At 34.8% G+C, this 23,567-nt stretch overlaps 1 protein-coding gene across 5 annotated transcripts in view; it reads right to left on the bottom strand.

Moving 5' to 3' along the window:
• The window catches only part of CDH9 (cadherin 9), a 102,787-nt gene that overhangs the window by 48,542 nt on the left and 30,678 nt on the right, over positions 1-23,567 (bottom strand). For 2 of the 5 annotated variants that reach the window (XM_083825610.1, XM_083825611.1), the window contains exon 2: positions 21,716-22,031. The exons of 1 other annotated variant lie outside the window; for it this stretch is intronic. In XM_083825610.1, the coding sequence (XP_083681736.1) occupies positions 21,716-21,946 (231 nt within the window). In that variant the 5' untranslated portion in view covers positions 21,947-22,031. Of the gene's footprint in view, positions 1-21,715; positions 22,032-23,567 lie in introns of those variants that run through there. 2 more of the 5 variants (XM_083825612.1, XM_083825613.1) reach the window with 2 other exon arrangements.

Genomic DNA, 23,567 nt, shown 5'->3' with positions numbered 1-23,567 from the left:
AACTAGACTCTGATCCACAAGTATTATCTCCATGGTAGCCTGTGTGGCAGACAGAGAGGGAAGAGACTTAACTGTCAGGAGCCCTGGTCTTTAATTGCAAGTAGTGCTGTGCAGGGGAGGAATGTAATTTTTTCAGAGAACTAGAAGTTTCCCACATTTAAAGATAAGCAACCATTACTGAAACAAAATATCACATGGTTTTGAGCTAAGAAATTAAAGGAAAAAGGGGACAGGGAGTGGAATTAAATTTTTGTATTGTTTGTTTTGATTTAGAACAGAAAAAAAAATTATCCATTTAAACAGGAATGTTTTGTATGTGTGGAATTATATCATAAATAATAAGTGCATAATATACATTTTATTTTTACTAGAAATTATATCTGGAATATTACTTTAATATAATTTTATTTGAAATTGTAGTAATAACATAGTTCGTATTTGAAGACCTGTTAAATGCTTCCCCCAGGCAGCTCTGGTACATAAAGAATCTTTCAGGGAGTATAAAGTGTCCTTAAAGTCAGCATTTTCCTTAGAAAGATTCCAAATTTTGCTATTTGCATTTTTTTTTTTATTCCTACAGACTCTTTCTAGACTTGGACAGCTGGTCATCTGCTGAAAACAGATCATGTATACTAAAAGACACATGCAGATGGGTAACAGAGATCCAGGCTGTGAATGTAAATAGTATTAGCTTGCCAATCTCATTTTGATTGCTCATATGAACAGCTCTGCTGGTGATCTAAGGTAAATGACCTCTTGCAATGGGGCAATGATGAGCAAGTAGTGAGTTCACTGATCTTTTCTATACTAACAAGTGGTTCTGGAAAAATATTACATCTGTCCACTGCCATTCCCTTATCCTGCCTCTCAATTATGCATAGGTCCTCAGAGAATAGGTTACTTTCTTTTATCTGTCTTTTCAGACTACCCACAAAGATGGCAGGTAGCTCAAACTGTGACAGCTATTTTAACCTTCCTCTTTATCTCATGTTTCTACCAAATGATAAATAGGATTTTCAGACATGAAAAATTTGGGAATAGAATGTGATTTCCTCACAACAGAGAATTCTATATCCTACTGCCCACTTCCTGTTAGTAAGATCACTTTAAGTGCAGTTGCAAACTATGACTTATTCCACATGTAAAGATTTCTAATTCCTATGAATGTTATGGTTTGTATTTAGCATTTGAGAACCTTTATTTGTCTGTGATTTAAGTTTGCAACATTACAGTTTGTGGAAAAAAATATGGATTATTTCTATATTGAAAAAAAAAAAAAAAGAAGACGACATTATCCAGCATCTTATAGGAATAAAATACTAGTTGTGTAAAACATAATAATCACACTATTCTCTCACTATAATAAATTTTTTTGAGTACAAAATACTACTTTTCAATTTATGAAAAAAAAAGTAGCTTCACATAAGATTGTAGAAGTTCATGCAAAATAAGAGTAGCAAGGGATACAGTTATAAAAAGATGCTGCAACTTAATTTTGACCAGTTTATATTGTGTTTCTTTGCGACTGTGAATTTTTTAAATTTTACATATTTGTAATATAAAATAAGTTCTCATCTTTTAAAAGTTTATTTGTCCTACAGAAAGCCTACAGAAAATCGCCTACAGAAAATCAAAATCAAAAATGTTTTAATGTTTACAAAGTATTGTGCCTTTTATTCACTAAAATGAAGGAACAAGAACAGGATACTTTTCTAAATCCTTTTGCCAGATTTAGTAAATAGCATTAAATGCAAAATACTTCTTCTTCGTATTGTTATTATTATTATTAAACCATTTATGTGTGTAAGGGAGGATCATTTGTCCAAACTAGGTAAACGGTCTGCATGCTTTTAATTTGAAGTAATTTTTTACTGCCATGGTTTCCCTATGTTTTCCAGAGCCAGCAGGTCTGGGGAGGTCCATCAGTTACTAGGAGCAGAAAGTCATACCTGTTGAAATATTTATTGTTGTTGTTGTTGTTTTTGTTGTTGTTTTATTCTACAAGTTCCTATTTCTCTATTTGGGGTGGGGTAGGTTAACAAGCAAGTTCTATGTAGGTAGAAAATAAAGCTGCCAAATGTGTCCTTTCTCATATCATAAACTGTTCATTCTATAATCTCTGCAAGGAGCTAGCAGGTCAGAGGACAACCATGAAATACTTTGATAAAGGAAAAATAAAAAAATAATAATAACAATAACAATAAAATCCAGCAGCAACAACAACAAAACAGATATTAGATTACTCGGTATATAGTGACCACACTGATAACAATAAGATATCCATTCCATTCAATATACAGCATGGAGTCACCTGAAATATTTTGGAATGAAGATGTAACTTAGAAGATGCACTGATGAGTATCTTTATTTCTTGTTATCCTTTTGCACATATTTCTTTTTCTGTAGTGTGGCTGGCTAAATACATTTTCAACACAACTTCTCCTGAGAATCATCAGAGAAAAAACATAGGTAATTGTTATGACAACTACCTATTTCTGTAACAATGTATGTATTATAAATATGAGTATATTTATAAATGTTCTCTTAATCTTTTTTTTTTTTTTCCCATAGGAAAAGTTGGCATCTCAACTGTCTATCCAGTTCTGCAAAACTGATATTTTGTGTGATGTGATGATTAAGATCATGATTTTCCCAAAATAAATCTTGACATAAATTTATATGGGACCATGTTACTGGGATTTGCAATAAGTAAATGAGTAGAAGAACAAAAAATTATCTTTAAAGGTGTGTAGCATAATTTTATTTCCCTGAAATCAAGTACTTTTCTCCTTTGGCTTACATTTCACCTTCATGCAGCACTCGGCATATGGTAGTTTTATGCATATCGGCAGATGGTAGTTTTAACACATACCTTCCTGCTTTCAGGAAGTATTTTGTTTGATTATGCCAAACTGAAACTTCTTTCAAACCAATGTCATTACACACGGTACAAAAGATACTGGTATGCTTTGGAGGGAAAAGCAATTTCTTAACTGATCAAGTTCAAGAATTGGTATGGAATGGTAAAAGGGAAAGTACAGAGGAAAAAAAAGATTGTTGTCTTAGGAAAGAGACCAACATTTAAAAGCTCTTGACTATTTCTTGTTAATTCAATTTTATTTCACTAAATTTTGTGTAAACTGTGTAGCTGATGCTTCTTATTTCCTTGTAATAGAAAGTAACTCTTTTCAAGTTAGGCAGACATAATCGATGTAAGACAATGGAAGAGGGGAGAATCAATGGGTTCAGTTAACAAACCATACAGTGTTATGAATGAATTTACCCCAGGGAAAAAAAAATAATGTTTCTAACTGCTGTTGTAGATGAAAAGGAGAAAAAAAGAGCAAGACGAGCTACTTATGACTAACAAGATTGTTATGAATAGAGTGCAGACATTTATTTAGAGAGGAATGAGGGGAAAGTAAGGACAAAGACACCTCCAGGAGAGGGTAGATCCATGCTTACATTGTGGCAGGACTGTACTAATGTTTACAATGTAGATGGTCTGCAGTTTGCCTCTGTATCCTAGAATCTTAGAATCCTAGAATGTTTTGGACTGGAAGGGGTCTTAAAGTTGGACCATGCAGTTCCAATCCCCCTGCCATGGGTGGGGACAACTTCCACCAGACGAGGCTGCTCAAAGCCCCATCCAACCTGACCTTGAACACTTCCAGGGATGGGGCATCCACAGCTTCTCTGGGCAACCTGAGGCCTCACTACCTTCACAGTAAAGAACTTATTCTATCTAATCTAAATAGATATATTTAGTTTAGTTTAGCCTTCCAACCTCTTTTATTTTAAAGCCATTACTCCTTGTCCTATCATTACACTCCCTGACAAAGTGTCCCTCTTCTTTCTTATAGGCTCCCTTTAGGGGGGAACTGGAAGGCTGCAATGAGGTCTCCCTGGAACCTTCTCTTCTCCAGACTGAACAACCCCAACTTCCTCATCCTGTCTTCATAGGAGAAGTGCTCCAGCCCTTTGATCATCCTTGTGGCCATGCTCTGAACTCACTCTATCAGGTCCATATCCTATTCTTGTGCTGTGTGACCCAGAGCTGAATGCAGTACTCCAGGTAGCATCTCAGGAGAGCAAAGCAGAGAGGGAGAATCACATCCCTCGACCTGCTGGCCATGCTTCTTTTGATGCAGCCCAGGATACAGTTGGCTTTCTAGGCTGAAAGCACACACTGCCAGCTCATGCTGAGCTTTTCATCAACCAGCATCCCCAGACCCTTCCCCTCAGAGCTGCTCTCAATAAATGGTATAGGAAACCAAAAATGGTATACTGCAGTTCTTTTCTCGACTGTCTTCATCTATGCAGTTTTCTCCAGTAGAGGAATCTGATATTCCACAATATCACTATTTGTTTAGTAGAAAGTATGTTAATATATGTTACTTCCATTCTTAAGCGAAGATACCTATTGGGTGATTACTGTCATCAAATTGACACTTTTTTTTATCACTACTTTGGTAAATTTTGTATTAGTGGGAGAAGAAGGCCCCAGTGATTTCCACATTGTTGTGGAAAAACTATTACCTGAACACAAGCAAGCCTCTTCAAGGATATGTCCAAGATGCTGGACTGTATGGGGATGCAGTCACAAACAGAATGCAGGGTGAAAATACAGAATTTATAAGTCAGAAATCTCAAATGTGTGATAAGCTGAATGCATAGATAGGAAGGTGATTGATATCTGACCTGGAAGACAACTGAATTCCTGGACATGCCTGGGCCCAAATGCCTGAATCTTCAAACTCTCTAACTTTCTGATTGCAGGCTAGAAAGAGCTCCAATTTATCTCAACTGTTTTTACTTGCTCTCCACAGACCAGAACAGGGAAGAATTGGAGGAATATGTAAACCCAAGCCTTTCCTTTGTGTGAGGAAGCAGTGTTGACTCCCAGAGATTAGATATAGTTATGGCACATTACCTTTCTTCCTGTGTTCAGTGCCAGTATCATTGCTTTGTATTTTTTTTTCAGTATTTTGTGTATTTTGTGTTCCTTCTAATTTGCTATTCACTGTTTTATAAGTAGAAGTAAGAGGTTCTTTGTACAAAAATCCTACAAATTTCATTAGAAAATTGTAATATCCTTACAGTATTTTTAGATTCATCCTGTAGAACTGTGAAGTCATTTTTATAAATTCTGTTAAAGTGCTATGATAATCAAAAAGACTTAACTCCATTTCACATACAATAGTTGTATGAAGTCACATTTCAAAGGAGCTTACTCTACTGCAGTCTTTGTTACATCTTTGTACCTTCACTAATAAAGTTAAATTGTATTTATATCTGCACAAAGTGTTGAAATTGTTTATGGTAAGTTTGTGTATGCCCAGATATGTATTTTTGATGATTGATGCAGTAGCATACTGCATTCTCTTTGTTAATCTTGGCTGGAACTGAGTTTTGTTAAAATGTGTATTATTCAAATGTGTTTCTTAAAGGAGGACATTAGGTGTTCTTGCTGTTTTGTTTTCTTCCAACTGCTGGAGGCATAACAATAAAAATGTACAGTGTAAATGTTGCTGGTTAGTTTGGTTTGAGGCTATCACAAGTCAGCAGGGGAAACTTGGAACCTATAAAAGACAAAGATTTTTTTCCCTGTGAAACTGAAAGCTGATCCAAGATTTATACTGATATTGTCTTTTCATACCAAATAGATTTCTGTTTAAGGTTTTGCTGAACCATAGCACAGCTGTCCGAACACATCTCTGTTTGTTTTATATTTCATGTACAATTTATGCCTCAGATGGAAACATTTCTTCCCCCCAAAACACTGTATCTCAGTTCCTAGTGCAGTTCTTTCCACATGCCAGTCACAACTTTGTCTTTGCTACTGTCTTCTCCTTGAGTTTACATTTCATAACATTGTTTTCTCTATGCAAAAGACTCATTCCATGTATAATTTTAGTCTGAAATACTTTTCTATAAAATTAACATAATGTATCAGTATAACAGTTTGTCAGCTAGGAAATACTGTGTTTTGTCTGTAATATATCCAGACTGACTCTAGAAAATATATAGGGAAGCCACATTAGTCTACACATTCCATAAACAAACAAGTGGCAAAGTGTTGTATTTAATATGATTCTTTCAAATATTCTTATATCTTCTTAAATGTGAAAGCAATAACCATAAGCAATAGGAAGGGACAGGGAAGCATAAACTGTTAAGATATGTCCAAAGTGGGAAGTCACACAATGGCCCTTTCATAAAGGAAAGAAAACAAAGTTTCTGTACTTGTAAGGTTCTTCAGGCATCTTGTAAGACAATCTCTAGCCAAAGCTTCTGGGCTGAGGGAAGTAACACAGGAAAATACAGCCTCACACGTATTTTAATTTAACACAACCACGAGCCTATATTCATCAGATTTATATTCATATATGGTGATTGTATGACGCTATTTATTCTGAAGCTATGGCATAGAAAATATTGAGTTTTCCAAGGCAGCCCAATATGTATTGAAGCACATACTGGTTTGACCCCAGTAGTCTTGACTGTAATTATCACTCTAACATTACTCCAAGTCAAGAAGTTGATGTATATGGAGGTGGTAAAGAACACAGCAGTTAAGGAGGAGGATAGATGAGTATTAAAAATAAAATAGAACAAAATAAAACAAAATGAAATTCATACCAAAAGTGCAAGAAGTGTACTTGAAATAAAAACTTATACCACCTCCGCCAATGCCAAAATCTTCCCTAAAATATGTTGAGTGCTAGTAACAGGTAGGATATTACCCACTACCCTAATTATATTATTTCAGATCACCTTGTGAGATATATAGCATCTGGGATATAGCACCGACAGCAATATTCTCTTTCAATCTTCCAATATTCTCCTTCATTAGCATTTTAACTAATTAAAAAATCTAAAGACATCTTAATAACTGCAGTTGTTCTTCAGTTTGGGTTGCAGTAGCAATATCTGCATCGGCTTAATTTTCTGTTCATGTGTGTTTAATCAAAAGTTTTACGTATTTGTTAAATGGCAATGTATTTACCTGACGCAAATTTGTGACATCCGCACAAACTTCTTAATTAAACAACCTAACTCTGTGTGTGGTGGTAACCTAAGTGACTGTATATTAAACAAGGCAAATGACATTTACTTTTCTTATCTTCTGTTTTCCAGCATCTGGTTCTTGTGTTCGGCTGTCTATTGTTACAAATTCTCTAGAGAATCATTTTGTGAAAAATACTGCCAACACCAGCTGCAGGTGCCGATTTTAGCTTAGTGAGTAGGGGTAAATCTGGTTTTCATTTAGTAAGGGTTGAGTAGAATTCTTAGTAGCCTTTTGGTGCTGCTGATACAAACGAAATATGGGGAAATTCATTCCCTCCACCCCCACCTCCTCCCTACACCTGGGGATTAGTGTACTGGAAATCAGAACCACTTTCTCAAGTGTCTTCTTCCCCTGCATGTCCTACATCTCCTGTACCCTACATGGTAAGCTGTTAAGTTGCAGAGAAATCTGAAAAAGTGGGCACATTCTTATTTCTGTATAATGAAATGGATTTCAGAGCATGTAGAATTTGCATTTTTTTATTTTTGTTCAATTCTCCAAATCAACAGATGACCTGTAAGTTTTCAGCCTAATTATTATTATTTTTTTTTAACAGTTTGCCACATATTGTCATTTGGCTGTTCCAAAAGATGAGATACAGGATTACAGTAAATTACTATAGTCATCAATTATGTCCACAGATCAGAAATTATCACACCACAACTCAACATCAAGCACTGTCACTTTAATCAATCCCTGGAGCTGTTGGTAAATCCATCATTATTTTAAAGACTTCACAATAAGACAGGATATTTTTCTCATAGATTTTTTTTTGAACCAGAAACTTCTGGGTGAAATGTTTCAGTACCTGTGGTGTCTTGCAGTCCAAGAGGCAAAAAAAATGCATGCTACCTCCAAAAGATGGGCACAGAGGCACAGAGAAATAAAAGCTCTAGCACTGAAAGCAGTATGAATTTGTCATATGGATGAATTGACCTTTGCCCTTCTTTACCAAAAAGCTTCAAATTGCAATAAAAAAATGCATTTTTCCTAAGTTCCTGCTCTGCAATCCTTTGTTAATGCTCAATTGTTGGCAAAGTTAACCAAACAACAGGCTGAAATTAATTTAAGGTACTACATTTTTTCTCTATCCTGCAGGCTGTGTTGGAAATGCAAATTGTCACACTCACCAAAGGGTACTCAGTGAAAGTATATTGTACAATTATCATTCATCTTTTGCATTTCTCAGTCTGAATGTAGTTCCCCGAGCCCGTCCCTGCTCCAAGACGCACATGTGTTTGCCTAGCTATAGGTAAAATCTGAGGTACAAATTCTCAAAGGTGGGTATGTCAGGGAGTAATATCTGAAATCAGCAGGGGACATAAAAAGCACCAAGCCTTGACTCTGTTGTGCGATGTAGCTTCCTAAGTGAAGCTACTGTTTCAGGAAGAGTATCCTGAAGAAAACAGCAGTTAGGAAAGAAAAATTAGCAGTTAGGAGAGAATATAGGGTCAGTTGTTTTGCTATTCCTTAGTTGTAACTGACTTAGTATTTACTGCAATTTGCATTACCTGCTTTTACGGTTCATTTTTATCTTGTTCCAAAATACCATCTTTGGAAGGTCATTCCTATAACAATGGCAAGGACAGGGTGGTGGCTGAAATAGTTACCAAAACAACTTCATTATTTTCCTAGCATGAGTGAGCCTGGTAAGCACCATGCCTTTTAAAGAAGGCCTGAGACAGGCTTTCAGGTTCAGCCTAAACCACAGGCTAATTGTACCTGTCTGATAAAGCATGAAGACTGTGGCCTAGCGGAAAGCCGGAGTAAGGCTGCCTGGGGCTTCTAATGAAAACTCTACAAAAGACAAGCAGGGAATAGAGCAGCCAAAGCATAAGGCTGAAACCAAGCATAAAGCCCTGCAGACCAACAGTGCCACTTCACAAAGGGTATGTTTAATTTAATAGCTGAATCTGCAATGTGGAACAGATGAGATAAGATAAATATGGAGACATTAGACAATGCAGCAGCTGTTGGGCTTTTGGGGTGTTTTTTATTTTTTAATTTATTTTGGTTTTGGTTTGGTTTGGTTTGGTTTTCTTTATTTTTTTAGAGTCTCAGAGCAAATATTAACGAAAAGGAAACCCATCAGGGTGTGCACAAAACATGAGATTAATGTCAGTTTAACAGCATGGCTAATCAAAGTGTTTACATCTGGTTAAAGCAGATAAAAATCTTAAAGTAACGATGCAAATTTCATATTAACTTAATGGAAGAAAAAAAAAAAGGATTTTGAGGGGAAGTTGAGACTTCAATACTGACTGTATCCTTTGCTGAAATGTATTTTTGTTTTGGTAGTTACTCAGTACTTTGGAGAAGCACAGAGCACACAAAGTAAAACTGCTAGTTTTGCTAATTATCCTATCACTTTATCTGAAGTAAAATGTTGATCATTGTCTTGTTGACCATGTCTCATGTTGGAGACAGGCTTTAAGACAGAACTTGAGATTCTGCTAGTATTCAGAAGGAGGGATCAGGGGTGCTTTTTTTTTTTTTTTTTTTTTTTGACACTGGGTATGTGCAGTTATTTCTTCCTTGATTTTCTCTTAAATAAGTAAGCCCTGCCAATGTGCTGAATTTTTTCCTGTGCAGTGACTTTTCAGTTCTTTCTCTAACAGTTCTCATTGACTGGTTCTGTGACCTCAAATAACTGTTTCAACTCTGATGCAGTTTATTCCTCAGATAAATGTATATGATATAATTTTCTAGTTCACCATAGGTGTGTTTAATAAACATAAAATACTTTGAGATATTTTGTTGAAAGGTACTTACACAAATGTAAAACATTAACAATAATCGTTAATAATAATCATATTTTTTCTCTTTTATCCTTGTCTAAAACATCTGAATCAATACATTCTTTTTCTTGAAAACATATACATATATATATAAATATTCTCAAAAAATAAAAAATAAAAAAATAAAACCAAAACACAAAATTACCTTAGAGTGTGGGGTTTTGTTTTGTTTTTCACATCAAAGTTAAACCAGATTTAGCCACCTCTACAAGGAAAGTTAGGCACAGTAGCTCTAATAGAATGAAAACAGAGCAGGTCATTTTTGTTCCTTTCCATTACCAGTATTTATGAAGGGCTTAAGAATTTCTTCTGGAATAGATTCAGACTTTGCCTTTCACTTCATGCCTTTTTGCATGTGATTCTAAATCTTCCATATGAAATGGGAATCAGACTGTGACCTCTTCTACTTCACAATTACTAGCCTGTACAGGGACAAATATATTTTCATGGTCTGTGAAACTTAGAGTGACAGTGAAAAAAATTTAGTGATTTATTCTGCTTTCTTACATCCCCACTTCCATTTACTTCAGTGACTGTATATAAACACTAGTTTGTGTGACAAACACCTTTTTATATGAATGTTATTGTCCACAACCTTTGTTTATATCTAATTAACATCTGTTTAAAATATCAAACCATGTATGTTTTTCTTTAATTTTAGATTTTTGTGTTACAGAGAACATACCCTCCAAGTTTTTTTTTGTTTTTGTTTTTTCAATTTTTGATTTAAAGGTTCTTTAGTTTCAGCATTTCAAAGTCAGATGCTGCAGTCGTAGAATGACAAGGTAATCAAATACTTTCTATATTTTACTTTTTATTTGTTAATTCAGACCTATCAGTCAAGTACCTGATCCAATTATTTTTGAAGTTTTAATGCTCTTTTACCTCTCAGTATGTGACAGTGTTTATCCATCACAAATGCTTATTAAAAAGAAAAATATGCTTACTTCCACAATCCCTTTAAGAACTATCAGAAAAGCACCATTTTTAAAGCTCGTGTCAATACAAGCAACATTTTAAACAGTTTGGTACAGTGCTAATGATACCTAAGCTGCACAGAAGTTGTAAACCAGAACTTTCTTATTAGAATTAAATTCATTCTCAGTATAAAGAAAGTATATATATTTCTGCTCTTAGTAATAAATATGTAGCAATAACTAAAAGTTCCCATAGCAAAAATGGCTACAGAAAATGCCAACAATCAGAAATCTTAAGTTAGATAAATGCATTTTATGCCTAGTTGTATAGAAATGTAACAATATCCCACTTAACACTTCCATGTTTGTCATTTTTACGAATTAGGAAAAGTAAAATCAATCATTTATATCACAAATTCGAGCACTGAATCACCGTTCACCAGGTAGGTATCTGTATTTGGTTTTATTGTGTTCTGCCTTTTCATAATGTGCCTTCATATTTTATTCAACCCAATAATCCCAAGCCCTGTTTTTAATCAAATGATTTTTTGATTCATCACCTTTTCCATGAAATTCTAGAGCTTTTTTGTTATATTACATTTGACTACTCGGACATATACATGTTCTAAGAAAAAGCTTCATTAGGTAAATGTAATTGACAATTACATTTTAAAAAGAGAAAATATAAATGGTACATAGGGTAAGCATTCAATCAAATTTTATTACATCACAAATTAATTTTATGGCAAGGTTTGGCTAAAATTTTATTTTTGTAACTGAACCAACCCTTCCAAAGAACTCTTTGAGAGTTCTAATAAGTTAAGTTCTAATACTTAAACAGAGGGGAATTGATGTAATTTCTCCTAAGGTTCCTTCTGTGGAAGTGGAGAATGTAGAGTAACAATTTATTTTCAATTAAAGCTAAAACTCATTTAATTATGTCAGCCCGATATTCATTTTCATTTCATTTCAAAAATGGCATCATGGTTCCATATGAAAATGACATCATGGTTCCACCTGAACATGGCATGCTTGTTCCTGAGATGTGAAGCAAGATAAGGAGGAATTTGTAACTTCTGCAAAGTTCACAGAGGTCAGAATGCTTTCTCAATCTTTTTATTACATCCTGCTCTGTTTAAAAAAAAAATAAAATAAAATAAAATAAAAGGCAAACAAACAAAACAACATACGTACAACAACCAAACAGAAAAGAGAATTTAAGCTGAGTTAACTGACCACAGATTGATTGAGAGAACAGACATTACCTTAGTGTGCTTATGTTGTTTTGGTGATACATAAAGGATTTGACCACAGTTATGCATTTCTGCAACTGACAAGAAATCACAGATTCCTCTTCTGATTGATACCCAGCATAGTGTTAAATTGACTGATTACTTTAGCTACGTTAACGTATTTTTCAGTTTCTAGAAGGCTGAAATGTGTGATGATTCCTGCAATGGACAGGAGTTGATGCACACAAGAAGAAAAGCCTTGCTGTTCTGACAGTTGCTTGTTGACAGCTCCTCTGTTTGTCTTCGAGGTGACTATCCATAGACCTTTTTCCGACAGACAAGATGTTGCACAATACCACCATCTGATGCAGTCAAATTGCCCTTTCTGAGTAGTCACATACTGATTTGCTCTGGTGGGTTTTACACTCTTTTTATAACTAGACTGGCAGATAGCAGTAAACCACAACTTAGACAAAATACTTCCCCTTTTCAGAATCAGTCCTGTAATGTAATCCATACAATAAATAAAGAGAGCCATGAAAAGTATCTTGTGGAATACATTTTCCTCGCCCTCCCACCTTTTTTTTTCCCTACAGTAAATGATTGCCTGATAACAGGTAATGATAGGTCTGCAGATTACTGCTAGTCTAAACTTCTCTTCCCACTCACTTAAAGCTGCAAAGCTAGGAAATGCCAGCCTGTGAAGGTGTGATAAGATGCTAAGGCTATTCTACAAATAACAGTTACCTATTTTGGCAGGTCCATGAGCCAGCTGGAGCTTTGAAACAGACCTGTGTAGCAGGTCTTTTAACATAAGAATCTTGCCAAGACCAAGAGTCTTTTAAGTTTAGAAAAGCCAGTTTTAGGAAAATGATAAAATCACAACTGAAAGTTACTACTGGAGATGGAAGAGAACTCAATTCTCCTTGTCCACAAATCTTTTAATCTTTTTTTTTTTTTTTTTAAATCTTTTAACTTCCAGCCTTGGTTTTTGTTAGCTTCACAACACCCTCAACCCAGAAAAGTCTATAGACGGGGGAGAATCTACACTTTGGGCACCAGTTCTCCTGTTTCTGTTGTCCTGGCCCACCTCACAAGTGCTCTGAGTGCACCAGGAGGATGGATGTTGTGGTTGAGCAAAGAGCACTGTACAATGAGACTCCACAGAGTAGTCTTTGTTGCTATACTGGGCACCAGGTGAGTGCAATTTTTAAGGGAGAAATTTTACACATCAGAAGGAGCATAGAGGGAGGAAGAAAGGGAAAAGAGGAATTATTATTGTTTTGCCTTTATTGTACCATCTTGTTTTGGCTTTGGCTTTAAAAGTAACTGGGTAGTTTGTTGGATAATTGTGTTTATGCTAGGGGTGAAGTGTTAATTAGCCTTGTTAAATTTGAGGGAAAAGGAGAAGATGGGAGAGGAGAGAAGAGGAATGGAGGAAAACAGGGATTTCCTCATTTTTTTATGTCTTTGAGCTTTTTTTTTTTTTTTTTTTTAACGAGACTTTTAGCTGGTTTAGCATTTAAGCTTGGAAAACACACCGAGTCCTTGAAAACAGAAAAGATAGGGACCTAAAGAGGTAATCCATAGCATCTTCCTTCCTCCAGGCAGGATCAGAGTGGAGTTTCTGGCATTCTGGCATGAGTTTATTAATCTGTTCTGAAAACCTCCAGTATAGAGATACTTCCATCCCTTTGGCTGATATTTCCCCAATGTTTCACTATATTTACTGTATTTACCATCAAAAAAACTTTCCTGATGTTGAATATAATACCTTCATAACATGAACCCATTTTCTTTCCTTGAACACAAGAACAAGAAAATTTTTTTTTCAGCAGTCCTTTATGCGTTTGAAAAAATGGAGGTGAGATTTCATGAAAGTTGCTCTATCTGTGCAAACAATGCAAGCTCACTATTATTATTCATGTGTTTGAAGACTTTGATCATTCCATTTGGTTTCAGAAATGAATCTTCATTTTGTGGAATATAATGTCCAAATTTGACTGAAAAATTCTAGTTTAGGCCTATCATTGTAATGTAACGTTGCTGATATTTCTACTTCAATTGTCTATGCTTGGACTGTGCATTATGGGATTAGATCTCTTCAAGTGTTTTTGAAACTTCAATTAAAAATGTATTTAGGTTGTCAGAAATGATCAGCTATCATTTATCCAGAATAAAACAGTCTTATTGTTTTTCAAAAATGTGTAATCTGTCTTTTACCACTTTCTTCCCTGCCATTCCAGCCTTCTTTTTAAAAGCAGCCATGAGATTTATTGAAAATTTAAGTACTTTTTGACAAAAATAATTTTTTCTCATACCAGTTTTATGTTGGAAGCCTCTGGAAATTTTGATATTTTTAAATGAGGAAAACTATGACTTTTCATTTGTATTTGTAGTTAAGTTGTGTATGTATCTGGAGACAGGGATTTCTTGCATATTTGTGGTTTTTTTTTTTGTTTGTTTGTTTCTTTTGACTTTTTCTTTCTTGGTTTTTTATTTCTGTTTTACCCTTATTTTGGGGATTCAGCTGACTAGAGATATGACTGCTTGTATCTAGATCGAATGTTTGTTGAAAAAAGAGGAGATAAGATAATACCAATGTCATTTTTTTTTACTTTTTTTTTATTGCTCAGACTTTTTTTTTTTCCTGCACCTACCACTTTTTTCCTTCCTGTTTTGTTACATTGTTATTTCTTCAGTATTCATTCGAAGATCAGGAGAAAACTGGGATCTGAGAGAGGTAAGTGAATTCAAGAGGAAAAGATTCCACTAAATCTGCTTCTTTTATTTAATATTAAAAAATATATATATTTTACTTTAAAAGCAGAGATTTTAATTATTTATTAAATGTCTCTAATTAAATGTTCTTCAAATATCTATTTTAAATGATGACTTTGTGACTGACCACATCTATTGCAAAGAAGCTGAATTTTGTTAACAAAAAGGGAACTGTAGGGTGACATTTGTTTTAGATGAACAGATATCAACAGCTGAATGGATCAGCTGGTGGTATAAATGTTTCTGAGTTCATTAAAAGAGTGTGAATGTTTCCCTGAGTTAGCCAGACCAGCATGAGGGTGTGAATATGTAGCTCAGGCCAACACAGAGTATAATAACTAAATAACCAGCAAGAGTTTTGAAGAGAGCAATGGGCTTGTCCTGGCTTCATCGTACCTATTCCTTTCTGGAGACTGGGCATGCCAGTATTATGATGGTAAACATTACTAGAGACTGCTAATGGGAATCACATTTGTACTGTGACCCAACTGTATATTGCAATCACTACATTGTGCTTGTATGCTGATTTCAGTACACTTCTGTATCACTTCTGTAAAAAAAATACCGTGTATCATCAAATACTTTCCAATAAATCTGATTTTGATCTTTAACATTGCACCTTCTGCCTGGAATATCTGAAAGAACCTGGCCAGACAGTATTGAACACTTACAGGGTTATAGCACATGCTAGATCAAGCATTTTAAGAATGTTCATGATGAAGTCTTCTCTCATTTGAATTATACTTCCGAAAGTTTATATGTCACCAATATGTGATTATTTATGATTCTGTTGTTTTCTTTGAAACTTATCATACTGCTAAATCAAAGGATGGGAAAGAAACATGTTGGTTTTAGCATCTTTTAGGTGCTGTACCGAATACAACATTTTCTCAAAGACTTACGATCCATCTATAATGAGCTGGAGGACACACTTGAAACACTGAGAGGATAGTTCACCTATATGTTTTCTCATCTAACAATAGGTGATTTATCAAAGTGATTCTGTTGAAGGATAATAACAAATACTGTGAAGGAATTTTTATGGATTTATTGCATGAGTTGATTAAAGGCACAAATGAAATTGCAAGTTCTCTCATGCACTAAAAGCAGCATTAAGGTAAAATTCAATATTTAGAGAAAACAATATTTATATATTAAATCAAAAATATTTTTGAGGAAGATGAGAATATTATACTTCATGATGAGGAAATTATGATTACTGTGACCCCTTCAGGCACAAGCTCCTCCCTCCCAAACTTCCCAGGGCAGAGGCTGAGCGTGGCCTTGGCAACATGGTTGAGAGGACATGGATGAACTGGGGTAAAACTGATAGAGACTTCACTAATCCCATTTTCTGTCTACCCAATTCCATGAAATAAGAAAAACAAACAAGAAAAACAAAACAAAACAAACAAAACTAAATAAAACCACAACTAACTAACCAACCAACCACCACCACCAACAACAAAAAATCAACAAAAAACCACAACAGTATAATGGGTCGACTGAGCAAAATTTTAAATTCTGGTAAATGTGGTAACTCAGCAAGATGTCCTATATTGTTACACGAAGTTCTTTCAGTCTTGTCTCTCACTTTTCCTGTAAGGCAGACAATCCCACTTGTCAATGTCTGAAAACTTGTACTTGAAGTTTACACAAAATAATTGGTTACATTTGAATATATGTTGCAATCTGCCCACCAAAAAAACACCTTCTTTATACTTTTCTTTATACTTTTTTATAAGACATGGGCAGATGTCGTGAATCAAGCTCACTGGTTAACTGAAGGTAGAATTGAGATTTTTCATCGGTTTGTATCCAGTTTAAATGGTGCCCATGACATGCAAACACTAGTTCATTTATTTTTACAAAATTATTAAATAGGAGATTATTCATGGAACAGTTAATTTTGAGCACTGCGAGTTCTTTTGGATTTGTATTTCCTCCCCTAGTATGAAAAATTCTGTTTCTTCTGGGTGATATACAATAATTTTATTTGTTATTGTTTGTTTGTTTTCAGGTTCTTGGATATGATAGATATTTGAGGCATTTTATATTGTACAGTTCATTGTTTATCTACCAGACATTGCATGAAACTTCACACATTATTTGCCTATCAACTGTCTTTGATTAGCAAAATGCATTTTTTGATACAGGAAAATACTAGTTTTTATATAAAAGGATATTGGAGTGACTTAATAAAAGGAAGAAAAATCTCACCTCTTGAAATCATTTGCATATACTATTGTTCTAAAGAACTGTATTTTTCAAAACGGTTGATGAATTTGGTTAGGGCTATTTCTTCCTAGGGACTGCAGTAAAGAGGTGGGATATCTGGCATTTTGCACAACTGATGCACATTCAGTGGGTATCAGGTAAGCTAATTAGAAATAGAGGCTAATAAATTCAGTGCCAGCTTTGGAAAATAAAACTAATTATCCCTGAAGGGCTATCTGCTTTGAGCCTCCTGTGCATTTTATTAGCTTTTTCTTTAATTAATGAACATGATCCTCATCAACACTAATATTTCTAAATTGAGAGTCCTTTTCTAAGTTATCTTCTTGATATGTTTGTTTAGGAAGTGAGCAAATTTTGATAGACTTTTCTCTCACAGAAAACCAGTGTTTGAGATTCCATTCCTTGGGTTCTGAGTCTGGCTTCAGCTTGTGCTTTTTTGCTTCTTTAAAGTTAGTAGCAGCTGAAAAATTGGATCTATGACCTCCGTAGTGAAATCAAAGAATATCATATTAGTCTTTTATTTTTTTTCCCCACAACCCCTTTAATCTTCATAAAATAATGTCACCTATTCCTTTTCTGTTTAAAAATAAACTTTTCTCAGACTTTTAAATCTGAATGTTATATTGTAACCCACTTTTTTTTTTTTCCCTTTTTGTGAATTCTCAGTAGGCAGAATGGGTTTTATAGTTCATCTTACTACATTCTGTGAAAATTCCTCATATTGATGATTCCACTAAGATATTTAACCTTCACATTCAGCAACAGACACCTTGAAATAACATGATAATTTTTGTGTTTTAATAAAAAAAAAATTCTTGGACAAATTCTTAATCAATACTCTGATACTGCTTAACCCTACCTCTCTCTGTTAATTTTAAACAGGGAGAAATTGATAGCTTTTGTATTGTCGCAGATATGAGTAACAGAACCTACAAAATTTAAGGGATTCTTAAGTATTTATTTTTTATGCTGGGAAGCAGTCTTCAGGACGGATGTAACCTCTGACTTGGGAGAAGGAAACAAAGATGCATGATAGATATACTGCAGGTTCTCTGGATTTAACTTACCTTCCATGACACTCACAAGGTAATTGTTCTGCATATATATGTGGTAAAACCACCACAGCATTGTCTCTGAAATGTGTTTAATGATTTAGGTTTGTTCTTTGAGAAATTTCTTTACTGCAATTGTTCTGGCCATCCAGCCTTGTGACAGCTGTTGAATGCTAACTTCCTTTGTTCGCCAAGCAATATTTTCTATTTCTGCTAAGTGCATTGGATGCACTTATTGGTGCCCATTTTATGCCATTACCACTGCCTTTGTCCAAAAGCTGTCTAGCAATAATTGGGAACATAAGCACTCTTCTGTCTTTTCAGAGTTCAATAACACCATGTTACCCACTTTAACAGCCTGGGAGCCATGCTCCAGCTTTGCATGGAGCTGGGTTTGTCATCTATCTTCTTAGTACACCCAACTACACCCAACTTCCATTCAAGTTAATTACAAACTCTAACTGTTTAGACTACCCCACAGGAAAGTGAAAAAATAAAATAAAATAAATAAAATAAAATAATAAAATAAAATAAAAATAAAATAAAATAAAATAATAAAATAAAATAATAAAATAAAATAAAATAAAATAAAATAAAATAAAATAAAATAAAATAAAATAAAATAAAATAAAATAAAATAAAATAAAATAAAATAAAATAAAAATAAAAAGTGATGAGGTGATGGAGGCTTAGATATAAGGAAAGATTGTCCTGGGCCTACTTCTCTGGTGAGGCCATTGGCTGCAGACAATCTAATTTTAAAAAGCAGTACTTAAGACAATAACCCCTCAGATTTACAGGAGGGACTCCCTCCCTCCAGCAACCTCTGAAAGCAAGTCAGGGCTGACCCCAAGGCAGAAGTCCCCACATAGAGACCAGAACACAATTAGGATATGGACAGTGCAGTGGCTGGAGAGAGTGTGCATTTCCCTTGGGTCTCTGGTACTGGTCTAAACTGGGCTGAGGGGCTGAGCATTGGGAGTGAGAGGTACAGACATCACAGAATAGCTCTCCATCACATGTACCCATGCTGCTTTGTAAATAAATTGTATAATAACATGTTGTACTGAGGGATGCACTATCTCACCCCACTGCCAATAACAGAACACACAAGAGAATAAAACAAAGTAACCTCACTAACAAAACACGAATTACTTAATTGAGTAAAATTGTTTGAAAATCAAACTCTGGAAGGAAAACTAACTTATTATTTCAATAGCTACGATCCTTTCAAAGTTTATTTCCTGATAAATTTTCTTAATTCACTTAATTTTTATTTCTAGTATAGCATTTATTATTCTACCCCAGTACTCTACCTGTCTGTGCATATCTGTGTTAAAGAGGGACTGGATAAGAACTCTTTCTACTAGATAGTCCCCAAGGTTGGGAATAAAAATGATTTTTCTTAGCACTTTTTTTTTTTTGCTAATTTCCGTCACTTTGAGCAGAATATTAAACTTGAGATTCAAGTCTTTCTCAGAGGTAATATTCTTCAAAAAACTTTTGCTTTTTATTAAAAAAAAATAGTTTCTTGTTTTAGCAGCTGTCTTTTGGAGCTGTTCTGTAACCACATGTACTATGGATAATATGAACTAACTGAATTGGAATTACTGTTCTTTTATGCCACTGAGGACAGAGCCACATTCATTTTGTCATGTCATGAACCGTACTAAAGTTAATGTGACCATATGGAGTGCTTCACTTCAGTCCAATGCCATATTTTTGGAACACAGAGTAATATTTGTGCTGATTTCTATCTGTTTAGACAATCACTAATACTGCCCCCTCACTCAGCACCTCTGTACAAGATTTGGCAAAGAAATGTGGTAAAAAAATTAATGTTTTCATTCTCTGAATCATAAGAAATATATCATCTCAGATCCAACTGTCATATGGGTATTTGTTTTCCTTCTTGGACTCAGCTCTATACTAATAAGGTCCAATGGCTTTTAGTTGTTTAAGAATAAATGCAGAGTAAACTTTCACCTGCTACAAAATACCATTTAGACCTTCTCAGTGATTAATTTTCCTTGTGTGAAACAGAGATGCTGATAAGCATCTTGATGTAAGGTTAATTTATTTGAGATTTAGGATGGCATAGATGAATCCAACCATCTGTAATAATGTGATTGAAACTGCAATCAACTCTTATGTTTGTTATTTACTTACCTTTTATGACAAGCTTTCTATTTTAACAAAAAATATTTCTATGACTCTAGGTAGAACTCCTGTGGAGGTCTGTATTATGTACCTTGTTGTATGTTTTCTTTGCAAATTTACTTAGTATTGAAAGGTACTTCCAACCAAATTTTGTTTAGAAATTTCTGTATGCAATTAGTTTACTCTTTATTGAAGATCCCTTCACTAACCACAAACCGTCCTATTTTATACACAAATAAATAATCTAGCAATAGGATTATTTGATCTCATCTTATTTCTGCCACTACAAGTAGAAATTAATTTAACTGAAAACAGAATTTTATGAGTGTAGTGTTGTTATAAATGAGGTCAGAATCAAGTTCATAGTTATCATAGTTATAGTTGGCTTATCTGGCATTTCTTATTAACAAAGCATGTTTTCCAGTTGAACATGCCTTCCATGACCAGAGAGATTAACAAAAGTTCAAAAACATTTTGCAGTCTTTTAATTAAAAATGCCTCAATCCATTTGGTAGTTAGGCACTAGAAAATGTGACAGCTAATGTGACAGATAATACTTATTACTGACAATGCTGTGGATGAATGACAGAAATTGGAATGAACATTTATTAACAACATTTTAAAATAAACATTTCCTTATTTTGCAAGTCATTCTGGATGGTGGTGTATGTATTCTTATTTTGCAAGTCATTTGCAAGTGTATGTATTCTAGGTTTCTACCAGGATTGTACAGTTATACCACAATGCAAAGCAGATCTGTGCATGTTGAAGCACAACAGAGGGTGAGAAATGAGGAAACCCTTGAACTGTGTGTTATCAATAAAAGTAGAACTGTGGAGATTGTGAAATTCAGAAGTGGTTTTGTTGGCAATAGCTGATGTAGGCCGGTCACGAAGAATGGAAAGTCTTTCAACGTGTTAAGCAAAGATCCCAGTTAGTTTATTGGAGAAATGATGAAAAACATGGTGGTTTTTTTGTTTGTTTGTTTGTTTTTGTTTTTGTATTCTTCTTCTATTCATGCTTAGAATTGTGCACAGGCAGCAATTTTATTGTTGATAAATAGAATTTTGTATTTCGTTTGAGGAAACATACATCCTAGTATACTGGCAAATGCCACAAGGTAGATGAATGAAGGCATAACTTCTCTATTCCCTTATCTAATATTTATGCTTAACAGTTGAAAACAAAATGATTCAGTGTTAAAACTAGCATGGGCATATGTAATAAGAAATTGTAACATTTTAGTCCGAACAGTTTCTTTTTTTATTCACTAAACTACTTCATTGCTCCCACAACTTTGAAAAATTAAGGAAGCTTCAGGTGTTCCATGACGTGGTTTTTTTTACTTAAATGAGAAATTGGGACCATTACAACACAGAAGGCAAAACTACCGTGGACAGGGAGGGAAAATACCAAGGTTGTCAGATGCATCACCTCTGAAGAATCCTTTAAATACAAGCCTTACCTTGCCCACATATTGAGTATCTGGACCTGTGTATTCCTCCAGCAAGAAGAATTGATTCCACATCCAACCACGCTTGGTGCGGTGCAGTGTTTCTCCATCATTCCCTGACAATCCGGTTATCCTTTCACTTTGTGAGTGCTTGTTAATCCTTTTTTGTGATGGCATCATACGAACAGCATGAAGCATACAGCTCCAAAGCAAAACTGTCAAGAAGGAGTAAGTCCTCATCATTTACAGAGATGCTGTTAGACTCCACTTCTCTAATAATTCAGCAGAACAAAATTTTCAAAAATTCTATTCCTCGTGTAAATAGGACCTACAGGATGGAAAAAAAAATATATATATATGAGTAAATTGCAGTAATCTTGTTTCCATAAGGCTGTAGCCTTAAGGAAACAAATAAATCGACAGCCTAATGATCATGACAATGATCCATACAAATTTCATAAAACCATATGAATGAAGACCAGTTCTAGGTTCGAACATTTCTTAAGACAATTATATGCAAGAATCAATTACACATTTTAAAGCCAAGTCCTTTAAGGTCTCCTTTATCTTTTATTATTATTATTATTATTTCACCCTCTCACACTGTATATGGACATTAATTTAAAACATAAGTTGAAAAAGATACTTCTTGATCAGAAACCTTTAGCTATCAGCTACATCCTGAGATAATGAAACAGTCAGAAATCTTCCAACCTAATCTCTGCCAGCTCAGTCTGATGCCATCCTCTCTTGCTATCTGTTCAGAAGTTTCTGCAAATATGTATTTTATGTTATTTCATGATTAATAAGAAATATGAATGCATATCGTTTTCTGCACAAAGGAGTTCATGATAGAAAATGAAATTTAAAGCTTTATTGATGTCTTCAACAGATACATTTTACAAGAAAAAAAAAAAAAAGGAAGTACTATTTAGATAAGTTTCTTTTCATAGGAATACTGCTGGGGTTTACCAAATTCTGCTCTGGGGACACAATAGTGCATTTGAAGTGTATTTCATTTTTTCCTCTCTGGAATGAATGAGGAATTTAATGACATGCATTATTATTATTATTAATTCTGAAACTGACACTGATTTTTTTTTTCCTATAGAAGTTTGTAATTAATAACATTTAAACAAAAACAAAGTGTGTTTTCTTATTTGTTTGTTTGGTTTGTTTTTTGGAAAGCCCATACTCTTCATTTGGCAGTTCAAGTGAGATGCCTGATGCCTCAGTCTCTTCCATAACCTAGGTTACGTGTCAAGCCTGCTTTTGTTTTAGGATATTAGCTGAGCTGCTGTGTATTACAAAAAAACTAGGAAAACAGTTCAGCAGCAAAAGTATAGCTTACTTTTGAGTAAACAGAAGCTTACTTTTGAGTGAACAGAAAAAGGAGAACCAAAGAAAACATAGGTCCGCTACTAGATGGGGAGGGTCTCCTCACAGACCATGACACAGGCAAAGCAGAGACGTTTAACGCCTTCTTTGCCTCTGTCTTCAACACTGACGATGGGCTTCGGGACCCAGGGTACCCTGAGCTGGAGGACCATGACAGTGGGAAGGACAAACTCCCAACCAACCCTGAACATGTGTGGGATTTGCTGCTCCACCTGGATCCATACAAGTCCATGGGTCCGGATGGGATTCATCCCAGGGTGCTTAAAGAGCTGGCTGATGTCATCGCGGGACCTCTCTCAATTATTTTTCAATGATCTTGGGAATCTGGAGAGGTCCCATTGGACTGGAAACTGGCAAATGTTGTGCCAATTTTCAAGAAGGGTAAGAAAGAAGACCCTAGCAATTACAGGCCTGTCCATCTCACGTCAGTGCCTGGTAAAATTATGGAGAGGATGATCCTTGAAGT

Source organism: Anser anser, assembly GCF_964211835.1.
Source record: "Anser anser genome assembly, chromosome: 2".
Classification (NCBI taxonomy): domain Eukaryota; kingdom Metazoa; phylum Chordata; class Aves; order Anseriformes; family Anatidae; genus Anser; species Anser anser.
The sequence above is the reverse complement of the archived record's forward strand: the minus strand, read 5'-3'. Positions and strand labels throughout refer to the sequence as shown.